Source organism: Malus sylvestris, chromosome 17, assembly GCF_916048215.2.
Source record: "Malus sylvestris chromosome 17, drMalSylv7.2, whole genome shotgun sequence".
NCBI lineage: Eukaryota > Viridiplantae > Streptophyta > Magnoliopsida > Rosales > Rosaceae > Malus > Malus sylvestris.
Window position 1 is genome coordinate 26,132,957 of NC_062276.1, and position 16,468 is coordinate 26,149,424.

General features: G+C 36.2%; 1 protein-coding gene across 5 annotated transcripts; it reads right to left on the bottom strand.

Annotated features, from left to right (window-relative positions):
- Nucleotides 1-2,848: 2,848 nt before the first annotated feature.
- LOC126611599 (protein FAR1-RELATED SEQUENCE 8-like) lies at nucleotides 2,849-15,918 on the bottom strand. 5 transcript variants are annotated; one of them, XR_007618909.1, is made up of 4 exons: nucleotides 15,706-15,918; nucleotides 11,968-14,293; nucleotides 10,982-11,212; nucleotides 2,849-2,984 (listed from the first exon to the last, which is right to left on the bottom strand). XR_007618909.1 is itself a non-coding variant. In XM_050279905.1 (2 exons), the coding sequence occupies exons 1-2, from the start codon at nucleotides 15,772-15,774 to the stop codon at nucleotides 12,128-12,130; spliced, it is 2,235 nt and encodes a 744-aa protein (XP_050135862.1). In that variant the 5' UTR covers nucleotides 15,775-15,918; the 3' UTR covers nucleotides 11,728-12,127. The 5 variants fall into 5 exon arrangements, 1 of the variants encoding a protein (XP_050135862.1); XR_007618911.1 differs by lacking the exons at nucleotides 2,849-2,984; nucleotides 10,982-11,212 and adding an exon at nucleotides 3,023-3,214; XR_007618908.1 differs by lacking the exon at nucleotides 2,849-2,984 and having other exon boundaries at nucleotides 10,866-11,212.
- Between the last annotated feature and the right edge of the window lie 550 nt (nucleotides 15,919-16,468).

A 16,468-nucleotide genomic window follows, 5' to 3' on the forward strand; every position in this document is an offset into this window, starting at 1 on the left:
TTTCAAATAAACCTAATTAATACAAATTATATTTATTTTTTTGTGTTCTCTCAAAACCTCTTCTAATAAATTCTTGTGCTTCTTCTTCATCTGGGTAAATATCTTCAGCTCTAACTACTTCTTTTCCTTTTCACCTAATGAGTTCCATTTTCTATTATCAAAATGATTTATCTTAGGTCTTCTAATATGATTATTTGCACTTAAAGTTAAATTTTCTAATTTTTCTAACAAAGATGGTGGAAGTGATGAAATGCTTTATGTAAAACTTGGTTTATTTCTACTATTTGTTCTTCAACTTGATCTAATTTCTTAGCGAAACTTAAAATTAATTGAATAAAAAAAAGGTCGTACCCAGTGCACAAGGCTCCCGATTTACGCAGGGTCTGGGAGAGGTGAATGTCGGCTAGCCTTACCCCCATTTATGGAGAGGCTGCCCCCATTTATTGTGTTGAAAAATCTGTTAAACCTACTAGTTCTTTATCTAACTTATTAATTTCTTTCAAAGCTTGGATATATTTTCTGCTAGTTCTAGAATCAGTCATTAAACTAATAATCTATCTATTTTATTATTCAACTTATCTACTTATTCACTCAAATATTTTTGCACTAATTGAATTTTTTGAACTTCTAATTTTAACTGCTCAACTATTTCTAATGATCTAAATTCTACTTGATTAAGCTTACCACCTATGAGGTCAATAAATCTTTTATCTCTCTTTTGCTAGGAAACCTTTGAATATTTTTATTATTATCTTCTAACTGAGATGTAATATAATCTAAATTTTGTCTAATTGTTTTTATGGAATTTTTCTGAAAATGCTCTAACAACTAGTTTAGCAAATGATTATGCTTATTATTTTCTAATTTTATATTTTCTGCTTGACTAATAATAAGATCTATAATACTATTGGCTTGTGGATTTTCTTCACTATGCAAAATATGATTATGCTTTCTCAATGGAAAATAACAAACTAAACTATTTTAGTCTCAGGTTATCTTTCTTTTTTGAGGTTCACTAATTTCTAAATTAATGTAATCTATCATAAACTACAGTCTACCTTTCTCTAAAGTGACGGCTAACTGGCTTCTTAGAAACTCTCTTTCTTCTCTCAGGGTCTCTAAAACTTAATCTGTTGCTCTTTTTGCTTCTAAAACTTTATGATACACTTCTGAATTATTATATTTATTAATAAATGAAGGATGTTCAAGATAACAAAGATAAAACTTTTGCTTCTTCAATGTCCTGCTAATTCTTTTAGATATGTATGCTAATCTTCTCTTTATGCTAGTTATAGTTGGATGTCTGGGGCAATAAATACCTGGTGGTTGTGGTTGACAAGGTCTACAAGGACAATAATATATGTTGTTCATACAAAATAAACAAGTGTGATATCAGTTGTGTCAATGACTTTCGTCCTTAAGGTACTTTACTATTATAATTATACTATTAAAATGCTAAACTTGGCTCTGATACCAAATTCAGATAGCAGACCCGGTTAAATAGTCGAATGAATATTATAACAAACTAGACATAAAACCTTGCATATGGAACTCGACATGTTTCAGCATGACGACCACTCACAATACAAGTATAAGGCCTTAACGGCTGAACTCAGAGGTACCCTGATTAATGTCCAGTTATTTATATGGCAAGCATTCAACTATAACAGAGTGCTCGAATAAAGTAAGATCCTCAATTTAGCAGGTTAATAATATAACTACAATAGTGTTTCCCTGTTTTGGACTAGAAGTTTAATTAAACAAACACACTAAATAAAGAAAAAAAAAACTTACTTAAGACTTGGAGATTGCTTAAATCTGTACACTTGAACTTTTATTGATATATAGAATGTTTACAAAGAGAAGTGTTTACAAAGAAATGTCTACAAAGGATGTTAGGAGGGTTTTGGATGCTTGAGTGTATGAGGATTGAAGGATGGTGTGAGTATGGTGTGTCTCTGCTGAGCTGTTTCGTGTTCTGCATGGGAGGAAAAACTCCCTTATATACAAAACCAAATTTCTAAACAACAAAATAACTTTTCATCTATTTACAACTTTTTAAATAGTGACAACACACTGTTTTTGAAAGCTGTCAGCACTGTTTCTGAAAGCTGGCTGACTTGTCTTTGCTTTAATGAAGGTCATGTGAATCAATGTTGTCTTGGCTGCTGCAATGTTTACCACCTTAACTTTTGCATTCAAATGTTTTCAGAAAGTGTCAGTCTTCCTTTTTCCTCTTTTGGATGTATTCTTTGGTGAAGAGCACGTGAACTTTATTGAATATCTGGCCAATTTTGTATAGATGTTTGAAGGGTAGCATCGACAATTTTGAAAACTTTTGTCCTGATGATTAAAAGGAAACTTTTTTGAGGCTTTTGGTTAGTTTTCCCAAAATTTTAACCACCAATAAGTTTTTCTTTCCTTTCATGACATCAATCTCCGCCAAACAAAAGTAAAAAATCAAGGCTTCAAAGCAATTAGGTAAAAAAAAAATGTTTATCACAAATAGTCTTTTATATTTTAAGCAAGCAAAACCTACGGGGGTTGTACAGTACGTAAAAAATACATTAAAAGTTTGGTTGGGCTTTTTCTGTTCAACCCTCCTCCACTTTTTAGTTTAATAAATTAGTTTAGAATATCGCTTGTAATCCAAAGAAAAAGAAAAAAGTAAATGCAAGAGTAATTTGGTGCTTGTAGGCAAATAATTCACTTTTGCCAATCAATAGAATTTTTTAGCAAATGCGAACTTTTTTTTGTTATAAGAACTATTTTCATTTCTATTATTTGGAACATTATTTTTTTTTCAAAATAAAAATAAATAGATGGATAACAAGAGAAGCAGCAAAGGTAATGATCCAACAACAATCCACAACAATCCTCAATCTTCAATATACAAGGGTTCAAAAGAGTAGTACCACAATCTTCAAATTACAACGGAAGAAGCTAAGAAGAGTGCAGAGACGAAGAAACGTCAGCTCAACTACCTTACAGAAACGTCTAAAGCCCTTCTTCGAGTTACGCTAAGCGTGAAGGAGGACCAGGAAGAAGTGTAGGATTATGGTAGGCAATCGTTTGATCCATTCTAATGCAACGTAAAAGGAAAGAGAGAAAGAAACATCTAGTCTAAGATTCTGCACCTTGTGTTTATGGTATATCGCCTTCAATACTGTTAAACGACTTCTTCCATATCTTCTAGCACGTTTGCCAAAATCACCTGCTGTATATAACATAGGGTTAGCATTGTAGCTGAAAAATTAATCACTCATCAATCCAAATACATATTTTAAGTTCTGAGTTCAACAATTTGATGATGATTATTTTCTGGAGTAGAAAGTAAAACTTGGAGATTACTTGAATCTGTACACTTGAATTTTTATTGATATATAGTATGTTTACAAAGAGAAGTGTTTACAAAGAAATGTCTACAAAGGATGCTAAGAAGGTTTTGGATACTTGAGTGTATAAGGATTGAAGGATGGTGTGTCTCTGCTGAGTTGTTTCGTGTTCTGCATGGGAGGAAAAGCTCCCTTATATACAAAACCAAATTCCTAAACAACAAAATAATTTTTCATATATTTACAACTTTTTAAATAGTTGCACACTGTTTCTAAAAGCTGGTTGACTTGTCTTTTCTTTAATGAAGGTCATGTGAATCCATGTTATCTTGGCTGCTGCAATGTTTGCCACTTTAACTTTTACATTCAAATGTTTTTTGAAAGTGTCAGTCCTCATTTTTCTTCTTTTAGATGTATTCTTTGGTGAAGACCATGTGAATTTTACTGAATACTTGGCCAATTTTGTACAGATGTTTGAAGGGTAGCATTGGTATTTTTGAAAACTTTTGTCCTGATGATTAAAAGGAAACTTTTTAGGGCTTTTGGTTAGTTTTCCCACAATTTTAACCACCAATAAGTTTTTCTTTCCTTTCATGGCATCAATTTCCTCCAAACAAAAATAAAAAATCAAGGCTTCAAAGCAATTAGGTAAAAAAAAAATAGTTTTTATCACAAATAGTCTTTTAGATTTTAAGCATGCGAAACCTACGGGAGTTGTACAGTGCGTAAAAAATACATTAAAAGTTTGGTTGTGTTATAAATATGTAAAAGTTAGAGGGATAACCTTTTTAGTGAATGGAGCGAAGCAGGTGTAAAATTTCACACTGAAACGATAGCACAAGAGGATAACAAATAAAGATGGAGGAAGAGATGTTGTTATTGATCTTTCTTTCTTTCTGTATATTTTGATTGCAGTCGAGTGCTCTATTTATAGAGCAACTCGTATTATTACATTTTGAAACTTACAACCCTCAACTTTGAAAATACGTTCTTTTTTGTTTCCCAAGTCGATTCCAATTTTTATGGGCATTGAAAAGGTGTGTGTATAACAATGCCAATGTTGAAAACCAATCTGTGAGGGCATTGAAAAACTTTACCAAAGGCACTGTGGGCATTCACTACCCACCATCATTTTCAACACTCTTCCTTGGATGCATACATATCAACATCAGTTGCCTTATTAAAACATTGCTTGGAAAAACCCAGTGGGAAAAAATCATAGCGAAAGAAAAAGAGTACAACTTTACTTGGATTGTTGATGTAGTGTTAAATATGCTTATGTTGCCTCGTTAAAACATTGATAGGAAAAACCCAATGGGAAAAATCCTAATTGAAGGAAAAAAAGTACAACATACATGTATCATGGATGCTCCCCCTGATATATATCTCCCCTGATTCCGCCTTCTCCAAATATAGCTGTTTGGTAAGTCGATGTAATCCGATACTTTGCACTAACTTCTGAAACGTGCATTTTGGTAGAGATTTGGTGAACAAATCTGCCATATTTTCATTAGAACTGATTTGTTTGACTTCAATAACTTTAGCCTTTTGGAGCTCATATGCATTGAAAAACTTGGGAGATATGTGTTTAGTCTAATCACCCTTGATGAATCTTTCCTTCATTTGGGCAACACAGGCTGCATTATCTTCATGAATGACAGTTGGAGTGTTTGTCTTTGAAGTTAGACCACATGAATTCCGGATATGATGGATCATTGATCTTAACCAAGAACATTCACGACTTGTTTCATGTAAATCAAGTATTTCTGAATGATTTAAAGATGTAGCAACTAATGTTTGCTTTGTTGAGCGCCATGAGATTGCTATATCTCAATTCTTAAACACATATCCAGTTTGTGAGTGAGCTTTATGCGGATCAGAGAGGAAACCAGCATCTGCATATCCAACAAGGACTTGGTCATTTGTGGAGTTCTTTGAGTAGAAGAGACCCATGTCTGTTGTCCCACGAAGGTATTGCAATACATCTTTGACACCCTTCCAATTACGGATTGTTAGAGCAGAGCTATACTTGGCTAACAAGTTGACTGAAAAAGCTATATTTGGTCTAGTACATTGTGCTAAATACAACAAAGCACCTACTGCACTCAGATATGGTGCTTCTGGACCAAGGATCATTTCATCATCTTTTTTTGGACCGAATGGATCTTTCTTAATGTCCAGAGAACGAACGAACATTGGCGTGCTGAGTGGATAAGCTTTGTCCATGCCAAATCGCTTCAGGATTTTTTCAATATAAGCTGATTGGTGGACCAAAATTCCACTAGCACAATGTTCAATCTGCAGGCCGAGACAAAATTTCGTTTTTCCAAGGTCTTTCATTTCAAATTCGATTTTTAGATATTCAGCTGTTTTATTTAACTCTTCAGGAGTTCCAACTAGGTACATATCATCGACATATACTGCCACTATAGCAAATCCAGAGTTGGATTTCTTAATGAACACACAATGGCAAATGACATTGTTGATGTATCCTTCTTTGATCAAATACTCATTGAGACGATTATACCACATTCGTCCAGATTGTTTTAGCCTATACAATGATCGCCTTAATTTGATCGAGAGCATACCTCGTGGTTTGTTACTTGTTTCAGGCAACTTAAGTCCTTATGGGACTTTCATATACATGTCAGTATCTAATTCTCCATATAGATACGCGGTGATGACATCCATAAGTCGCATGTCAAGTTTTTCTAAAACCACTAAACTTATTAAGTAACGAAACGTAATTGCGTCCATTACATGAGAGTATGTCTCCTCATAATCAATTCCAGGTCTTTGCGAAAAACCTTGTGCAACGAATCATGCTTTATATCTTGCAATCTTGTTTTTCTCATTGCATTTCCTTGTGAATACCCATTTGTAATCCACAGGGTTTACACCAGGCGGGGTTTGGACTACTGGTCCAAAAACATATCGCCTTTCCAAGGAATTTAATTCTGCCTGGATTGCATCTTTCCACTTAGGCCAATCTTATCTCTGTTTATAATCATCAACAGAGCAGGGCTCAATATTATCACTTAATATGATTTTAGTGGCTACTGCGAATGCGAACATATCGTCGATGATTATTTCATTCTGATCTCACAATTCATTAGTACATGCATAATTTATGGAGATTTCTTTGCTCTTATGTACTGGTGTTTCTTCAGGGACATGTGTCTCATCAAGGACATTTTCTACTTTTGGAAGTCTAGAATCATGAATTGTAGATTTGTCATTCATTCTCTTTTTCTGAATGATTTCATTTGGATTCAGTTGTACCCTTGTCTTTCGCTTTCAAGGGGCTGAATCTTTTGAACCTGGGGGTCTACCACGCTTCAGGTGTGCACCAGATGAATCAATCGCAGCCACTTTATTTTGTTCAACATGGACATCAATCCTTGCAGGTGCATTTGCAGTTGGTATATGTGATTTTGTCACTTTCATAGCATCATTAAATGCATCTGGCATTTGATTGGAAATGCTTTGAAGATGAACGATTCGTTTCACTTCATTTTCACATTAAGTGCTACATGGATCAAAATGAGACAACGTGGGAACAACCCATGTCAGCTCTTTTCGTTCTTCTGGAACGATCTTTTCTCCCCATAATGACGGGAATACTGTCTCATCAAAGTGACAATTAGCAAAACGAGTTGTAAACATATCACCTGTCAAGGGTTCCAAATATCTAATGATAGATGGTGAATCAAAACCCACATAAATTCCCAGTCTACGCTGAGGGTCCCATTTTAGTGCATTGCCAGGGTGCAATAGGCACATAAACAGCATAACCAAAAACTCGTAAATGTGAAATGTTTGGTTGATGCCCAAACATGAGTTGTACTGAGGAGTATTGGTGGTTAGCTATAGGTCTCAATCGAACCAATGATGCAGCATGTAAGATGGCATGTCCCCATGCAAAAAATGGCAATTGTATTTTCATAAGCAGAGTACGGGTTATTAACTGAAGCTGCTTGATCAATGCTTCTGCTAAACTATGGACATGAGGAACAAGGTGTTCAACATCGATGCCCAATGTCATGCAGTAATCATCAAAGGTTTGAGATGTAAATTCACCAACGTTATCAAGTCGGATTGACTTAATAGGATAATTTGGGAACTGTGCTTGTAACTTAGTTATCTGAGCAAGAAGTCTCGCAAAAGCTACATTCCAAGTAGACAAGAGACAAACATGTGACCATCGGGTAGATGCATAAACCAAAACCATAAAATATCGAAATGGTCCATAGGATGGTTGAATAGGTCCACAAATATCCCTTTGAATTTTTTGCAGAAATGATGGGGATTCAGCATCAACCTTTAGTTGTGATGGTCTAATTACCAATTTCCCTTAAGAACAAGCCTTGCAAGGGTTATCATTTGAGATAGCAATGTGTCTGCTCAATAATGGATGTCCATTATAGTTGGTAATGATCTTACTTATCATGGTAGATCCTAGGTGACCCAGACGGTCATGCTAAAGCATGTAAACTTTTGAATCAATGAACTTCTGGTTCATGATAGTATGTGATTCAACTATCTTTATATATGTATAATACAATTCACTCGACAAACTATGCAACTTCTCCAATATACGCTTCTGGGTATCATTGGAGGTAATGCATAGATACTCCACATTTTCTGCACTTTTCGTTTCAATGTGGTATCCATTTAAACGTATGTCTTTGAAACTTAACAAATTTTGAGTAGATTGAGTAGTGTACAACGCATTCTGTATGGACAATATTGTTCCACTTGGTAACATAATTTGGGCTTTCTCTGAGCCTTCAATTACATCTGAAAGTCCTGATATTGTTGTTACCCTTACTTTTGTAAGCATCAATCTTGAGAAATATTTTCGATCTCGAAGTATTGTATGCGTAGTTGCGCAGTCTGCAAGACAAATGTCTTCGCCATATCTCATATTTTGAGAATGACCATAGTTTTTATCCATGCTTTCTGAGTAAGGGAATCAGAGTTAAAAGCAAGTTATAACAAGAAATTTACATGCCATTTTTATTGAATCTGAAATGCTAGTTTTAAACTACAAGTTCAGCATAATAAAAGTACATCAAATATAAACGATTTAGTTGGATCGGTATACTTCATTCCCCATTTCCACAATGAAGTCTGAAACATCTAGGTGGGTTATGTTCAACTGCCCTGATAAGTCACACACTGGATCAGGTATATCTATTGGTTTAACCTGGTCAAGAAAATTGGTCTCGACACCTTTCTCCTTGAGGGAGGCTTGATACAGATCCACCAGATGTTTTGGGGTACGACAAGTACGCCCCCAATGCCCATTGCCACCACACCTATGACAAGCTCCTTTAGAGTTCCTGGGAGCATTGTTCATGTGAGTTTTGCCTTTGTGGCGACTCATAATTTTAAAGCTCGGGCCTGAATTATGCCTTGGAACCTGGTTGTGAAACTGACCACCATGGTTCTTGCCTTTCCTGTTCCAACGACCTCACTTGTGGCTACGTCCTCGTTTATGATTATCGCCACCAGAGGATATGGCATTCACTTCGAGGGAAACAACATTCACTTTTGGGAATGGTACAGATCCAGTAGGTCTGGAATGATGATTTTTCATCAGGAGCTCATTGTTCTGTTCAGCTACTAGGAGCACAGATATCAGCTGGTTGTATTCAGTGAAGCCTTGTGCTCTATACTACTGCTGCAGGAGCACGTTAGATGCATGAAATGTGCTGAAAGTCTTTTCCATCAAATTTTTCTCAGTAATAGTATCCCCACAGAGCTTCATCTGAGAGGTAATTCTGAATAACGCAGAATTGTACTCTGTCACTGACTTGAAATCCTGGATCCTTAGGTGAGTCCACTCATAACGAGCTCTTGGAAGAATCACCGTTGTCTGATGATTGTATCTGCTTCTCAAGGCCTGCCAGAGAGCTAACAGATCTTCAACCGTTAAGTACTCGCTCTTTAGTCCCTCATCAAGATGGCGACGAATAAAGATCATGGCATTCGCCCGATCTTGAAAGGATGAGCTTTTCTCTTCCCTGATGGCATCTCCAAGATTCCCTGCTTCCATATGGATCTTGGTATCCAGTACCCAGGTAAGGTAATTTTTCCCGGTAATGTTCAGGGCAGAATATTCAAGCTTCGCCATTTTCTTTTCTGAAAGAAAAATGAGATGTGTAAGAAGTTGCAACAATATGTATTCCTGGAGGAATATAGTGTTAGAACTTCTTCTTACAAATTTTTCATTTTGATCTTCAGGCCAAAATGATAAGCACTCAAAACTTCTAGCTCGAGATTTTCAGGGTGAATGAGGAGGGCGATTGTAATGCACCATTCTCATTGAAATAATATAACATAGGATGAACAATTATTCTGCACCACTCCAGTAGCAGGAAAAATTTAAATATGCAGAGTAGGATAGGCGATTATACCGCTCCACCTAAAATTGCAATGAAATTAAACAGCAAGCAAATTTAAATATGCACGGTAGGATGGGCGAAAATACCACTCCACCTAAAATTGTAGTAAAATTAGATCTACAATCCAAGATAGGCGATGATACTGCACCATCTTGGATCGCAGTAATATTAAATTTTCAGTTCAAGATGAGCGATTGTACCGTATCATCTTGGATTGCAATAAAATTAACATAAATAAATACTGGGTTAATAATCAATATCTACACCAAACAAGAAATCAAAGATGTATGTAACTGTTAGGTTGAGAACTAGAAGCAGACATGGAGCAAACGGTTCATTGCGAGGGTATATTGCGCAGTTGAGGCAGAGGAAGAAGATGAACAATAAAAACCTTAGAGGAAACATTTTTTCTTTCGGCGAAGAGAAATGAGGAATAGTTATATTTAGAGAGTCATGCTGATAATGTGTTATAAATATGTAAAAGTTGGAGGGATAAACTTTTTAGTGAATAGAGCAAAGCAGGTGTAAAATGTCACACTGAAACGATAGCACAAGAGGATAACAAATAAAAGATGGAGGAAGAGATGATGTTATTGATCTTTCTTTCTTTCTGTATATTTATAGAGCAACTTGTATTATTGCATTTTGAAACTTACAACCCTCAACTTTGAAAATACGTTCCTTTTTGTTTCCAAAGTCTATTCCAATTTTCATGGGCATTGAAATGTGTATGTATAACAATGCCAATGTTGAAAACCAATCTGTGAGGGCATTGAAAAACTTTACCAAAGGCATTGTGAGCATTCACTACCCACCAGCATTTTCAACAGGTTGGGCTTTTTCTGTTCAACCCTCCTCCACTTTTTATTGTAATAAATTAGTTTAGAATATCGTTTGTAATCCGAAGAAAAAGAAAAATGTAAATGCAAGAGTAATTTGGTGCTTGTAGGCAAAAAATTCACTTTCCCAATCAATAGAATTTTTTAGCAAATGCGAACTTTTTTTTTTGTTATAAGAACTATTTTCATTTCTACTTATTTGGAACCTTATTTTTTTCAAAATAAAAATAAATAGATGGAGAACATGAGAAGCAGCAAAGGTAACGATCGAACAACAATCCTCAACAATCCTCAATCTTCAATAGACAAGAGTTCAAAATAGTAGTGCCACAATCTTCAAATTACAACGGAAGAAGCTAAGAAGAGTGCTGCGACGAAGAAACGTCAGCTCAACTACCTTACAGAAACGTCTAAAACCCTTCTTCGGGTTACGCTAAGCGTGAAGGAGGATCAGGAAGAAGGGTAGGATTATGGTAGGCAATCGTTTGATCCATTCTATCGCAACGTAAAAGGAAGGAGAGAAAGAAACATCTAGTCTAAGATTCTGCACCTTGTGTTTACGGTATATCACCTTCTATACTGTTAAAACGACTTCTTCAATATCTTCTAGCACATTTGCCAAAACCACCTGCTGTATATAGCACAGGGTTAGCAGTGTAGCTGAAAAATTAATCACTCATCAATCCAAATACATATTTTAAGTTCTGAGTTCAACAATTTGATGATGATTCTTTTCTGGAGTAGAAAGTAGGACGGTCAGATACAAGACATTTAGATCATCGGTGATGATAATTATCATCATCAAGATATATGATAATAGTTTTGAACTATTAAACGAACAAAAATATGGACATTCTTCTGTAACTTCTTGACTTCAAATGCCCCGTAAAATCACAAATGGCAAACACAAACTGAAATGGAGTTGGAAACCATTTATATACAACTCCTACACTTGGTCACAGTCCCACTTAAATTTATGTACATTTATAGATCCAAAAAAAAGAAAAAAAGAAAAAAAAAGCCCCGATAGAGAATTTATTTGCATAACATTAAACAAACCCGGTTTAAAGGCTTGATAATGTAAAGTTAAAGCAAAAAAATAAAAACAAGAAGGGAATGAAAAGGAAAAGGAGGAACAAGTGATTATCCAAGAAAAGGTATATTTAATTTGCATGTTTGGATGGCCAAATTATTGATCCCAAAAACAAACTTAGGCGGGTCACTACTCACTACTCACTAATATAATCAGTACAAGTAACTTTGTAAAGGCTCCAAGCAGAGTGATGGCATCCACTTACTGGTTACCACTAGATCGTCAACAACTAGCTTGAATTTTTTCAAAGCATATAAATAATAATCCTAGGAGAGAAAGCACACAATTACCTATGGAGATCCTTCTTTTTGAATTCCGTACATTCTGTTGTCTTCCTTGGTTATACCCTTCAATTCATACAGTCGATCGCCAGCCTTTTTGTCTCTGGTCTTTCCTACATAGCATCTCTCCAGGACTAGAGAGAATGACGGAAGGCTATATTCACTTTTTTTACTGTACATGCTTGTCTGCTACAAGACGGACCTTGTTCAGAGTCTCTTTGAATGCCTGCCAAGACACCATATAATGATCCTGAGAAATCATCCCTTCCTGAACAACTTGCATTGCTCTTCTATACAAATGATCAAACCACTGAACTGGGTTCGTGATATCAACATTATTACTCCCAAGATTTGGAACATACAACCGCTTAAAGTCTTTCCTCCATCGCGTCAAGATATACTGAAACGGTATTTCTTCCACACCATTATAGTTGAGGATACACAAGGCATGCCGGCACAGGTAGCCATTTAAATTAAAGCAGCTGCACATACAACGAATTTCTGCCCCCGCTTTGTCATACATGACTTCAAAGTTCCTAACACCCCTCAGAATTTCCTCCCCTTCACGTTCTTTGATCATGTAGGTTACAATTGGTCCATTTGTGTGAACTTGAGTTATACTAAAACAAGAAGACATCATCAAAACCTCATCTTGAAACTTTCTGAATACATCTTTTGTGTAAAACTTAGAGAGCTGCGACTCATAATAGCATCCTGTTCGTAACATTGAACTCAATTCTCCGGACTCATTATCATTATGAGTTTCTTCCTGACGCTTCTTTTCTAAAATTACATCATAGACACTAAGGAACTCTTCCAAAGAAGTTTGCGGATGGATATAACTATGGAAAAATGGGTTCGTCGACTCACCGTTTTGAATGTTGGGCATCACAGCAAAAAATGTGTCCTTTGAGTAAGCTGGAACCCATCGCTCTCGATCTTCAAACAGACTTCGAATAAACTCACGATCCTTAATCCTGAATCTCTTAACCATATCTTCCCAGGCCAATTCAAACTCATCTACTTTTACAGAGTCATATACAGTCGTACTCAAAATCAGCTGAAATGCCTCATATTCTTGTATAGCTCCCATATTCTCAAGAATACTTTGCACAACATGCGAAGAACAAAGACGATGATGAGCCCTAGGAAAAACCTCGGCTATAGCACTTTGCAGGGCCTTGCACTGGCTTGTGATGATCGTTTGTGGAGGGCGGCCAGACATACATGTAAGCCATGCCCTAAATAACCATATATATGTTTCTGGTGTCTCATCAGCTAGCAAACAACAACCAAGCAAAATAGTTTGCCCATGGTGATTTACGCCAACAAATGCAGCAAGTGGAATCTCATAATTGTTTGACAGACATGTAGTATCAAATGAAACCACGTCACTGAAATAACTGTATGCAGCCCTAGACCTGGAGTCAATCCAAAACACATTCCTCATATGTCCTTCATCATTCAGATCAATCACATAGAAAAAATTCGGATCAGTTAGCTGAGCCCGACAAAAATAATTGTACATAGCTCTAGCATCTCCTTTTTTGAGTTTCAATCGCTTGAACCGATCAACCTGGTTGTTTATTTCTTCTTCGTTGGAGTTTGGGCATCCATAACCAACAGCATCCACGACAGGTGTCCGATATAACTTGATCGTACGTACTTCAACATCAGGGGTTGACTCCATCTTTCTTTTAGCCCCAAAATCCATCCTCTTGTGCGACTTGGAGTTCTGAGCTCTTTCAGGATCGAATAAATGGTTGTGTTCAAGTTTGACTTCATCCACCCTCCATCTGGTAGATTCCACTAACCTCAACCTTATCATTGCCAGACAGCCCGTTCTTGTTTCTTTCTTGCGACTGTTTGCTTCTTTAATTGTTTTAAAACCCTCACAGTTGCAACAGAGCACTGCACCACGCTTTTCTTTGCTGTTACGTTTTGTCCATGAAGATTTCACCCTGATGGCAAAGCCAAGTTCCTTGGCATAGTAATTATAATAATTGTAAGCATCATCGTATGAATCAAACTCCAAACCCACAAAGGGCGGGGGATAGTCCTTTTCTTGAGATCCACCATTTTGATCATCAATTAACGTTCTATCATCCCTGCTGATTTCATGGTTATTGCCTTCAATTTCAAATAATTGTTCATTGATATCACCTTGGTCATTCTCATGGTCATTGCTTTCAATGTCAAAAAATTGATCACTTGTATCATCTCTTTCACTTTCAGCCTCATTGCCTTCAATCTCAAACAATTGCTCGCAATCATTTTCAAGGTCATTGTTTTCATCCTCCAGCAGTTGCTCACTGTTTGGAGAACCTTCTTTTATCTGCAATAGCAAACAGTCCAATAAATCTTAAGATATTCCAAATACAAGCAGCATTTATGAAAGATAACAAAGAAATATGAAGCAATGGATTGCCAACCAAGTTTCTTAATTTGCTTTTTTAGATGCATTGTTCCTGTTGTTCACCTTGTTTCTTATAAAAAATAAATTGCGTGCCAACCATATGCAAAACTATGATGCTTTATAGACCCTTAAATATAGTTTTTTGGCTGTTCTTTTGTTTTGAAAAAAATTACGCATGTTTTTGCAAAGTGATAGCAAGGTCACAATCTTATTCACTTTATGATTGTTTATATAGTTTCTAAAAAACTTCAGAATATTCACTGTGGTTGATCAGTACCCTCCGTCTATATTCTCTACATGTACACAGACCAGATGCAAAATTTGGATTCTTGTCTGTCGTATCCCGAGCTCCCTTAAATATTCATTTTCTAGTTTTGCTGCTGTTATTCTATCAACCATCATTTTGATATGTTGGCCATTCATGTTTGCCACTTCCATTAATAGCCAAACGCGAGTGTGCTAATCGTCATCCTCTTATTTCATCCTTCACTGATAGTACAGACATTTCTAACGTTAATGCTTCACCATCCAAGCTTAATTAACTGATCCAAATATCCAATTTTAACATTAACATCCTTTAGTTTTGAAGCTTCATTACGTCAGTTTGAGCCGAAGTTTCTTGTGTGTAATATACTAACACTTATCTGGACCTAATTCCAAAACTTAATTGATTAACTTATCGCAGGTTGTTTCCTAACAAGCTTTTATTATTACCTCCCCAACTACCTACAATGAAATTACAAGGTTTGTTCAGGCAGAGCTCAATCTGCAGATACAATCAGCTCAATTCACTCAACCACACACCTTGTGCTTCTCTATAAAGCGCTTTTACTCAGCAGTGCTTCTTTCAGTAGCTCAAATAGCGTTTGCTCAACCATCATTAAGAACTTTACATATCACCCACATTCCTTGTTACCCTCCTCTCCCCCTCTTCCAATGTGTATGATTTTACTTGCTCTACCATTACTTGGCACATACAGTATTCATGAACAAGTTCAATAAAATCTTAGGCCTTCCGATTCCACTCCCCAAACTGACAAAATTGTCATCATACCCAAATAACTCACAAAGTAGAGTTCCAATTAAACTGCTCAATTGCTTTATGACCTGAAGTTCTAAAATTTCTTAGTTCCCAATCCTATACCATAAAACAAATTTCAAATTCTAAATCCCAAATGTTCTTCATACAAATTTGAAAAGAATTACCCAACTTTACTTCCAATTTCAACTTTTGAACCCTAATCTTGTTACAAATCAAACAGAGAGTGAACAATGTAAGAGAGATTGTTAGAAGAGTCGGCGAAGAAGATGATCTGACAGAGGAAACTTACGGTGATGTGGAGGTCATGGTCTGCTGACAAACCCTGGACGATCGGAGAGAAAGTGCCATCGCCGTTCATGGTTTTGGCGGAGAGCTTTCAGCTCGCCTTATGTCAAAGTTGTGTGACCTTAGTTTGCCCTCAACTGCTGGGACCGCTGTTTTTTATTTGTGTATTTTTTTTTTATCTATTTTTTATCCTGGCACAAATCTTTTTGTGAAAATCTCGAAAATCCGTTAATTATGTTCATTCATCGTATATCGTACGGTCATAAATTATTTTAAATATTTTTATTTAAAATTAAACACAAATAGTACTTAACAAAAACTGACCACGAGATGTACAATGACGAACATGATTTACGGATTCTCAGGATCCTCACCAAAACTCAATCATTTTAGAATCGGTTCGTACGGATGGACTCATGGTGATGAGGAGAGTACGATGGTGGTGGTTTGAGGTCTAATCTGTGTGGTTTGATGATGGTGTTTGTGTTGCAGAGGGAAGAGAGAGGCTCGGAGTGAAGGAGAGAAGAAGAAGAGAAAAGGGTTTTCTGATTGGACAAAACAGAGAGGGGAAGCAGTCTAATTGGGTGAGAGAAATGAGGAGAGTGATTGATTGGTTGGTGAGGGAGACTAGGTCATGGGACAGATTTAAAGAGATAAGTGATAAGATTTGGTGCACTTTAAAATTACACAATCCGGCTCACCTTATCAAAAACAGCAATTCTAACACTAAATAATTAACACATACGTGCACAATTCTACCAATTGTT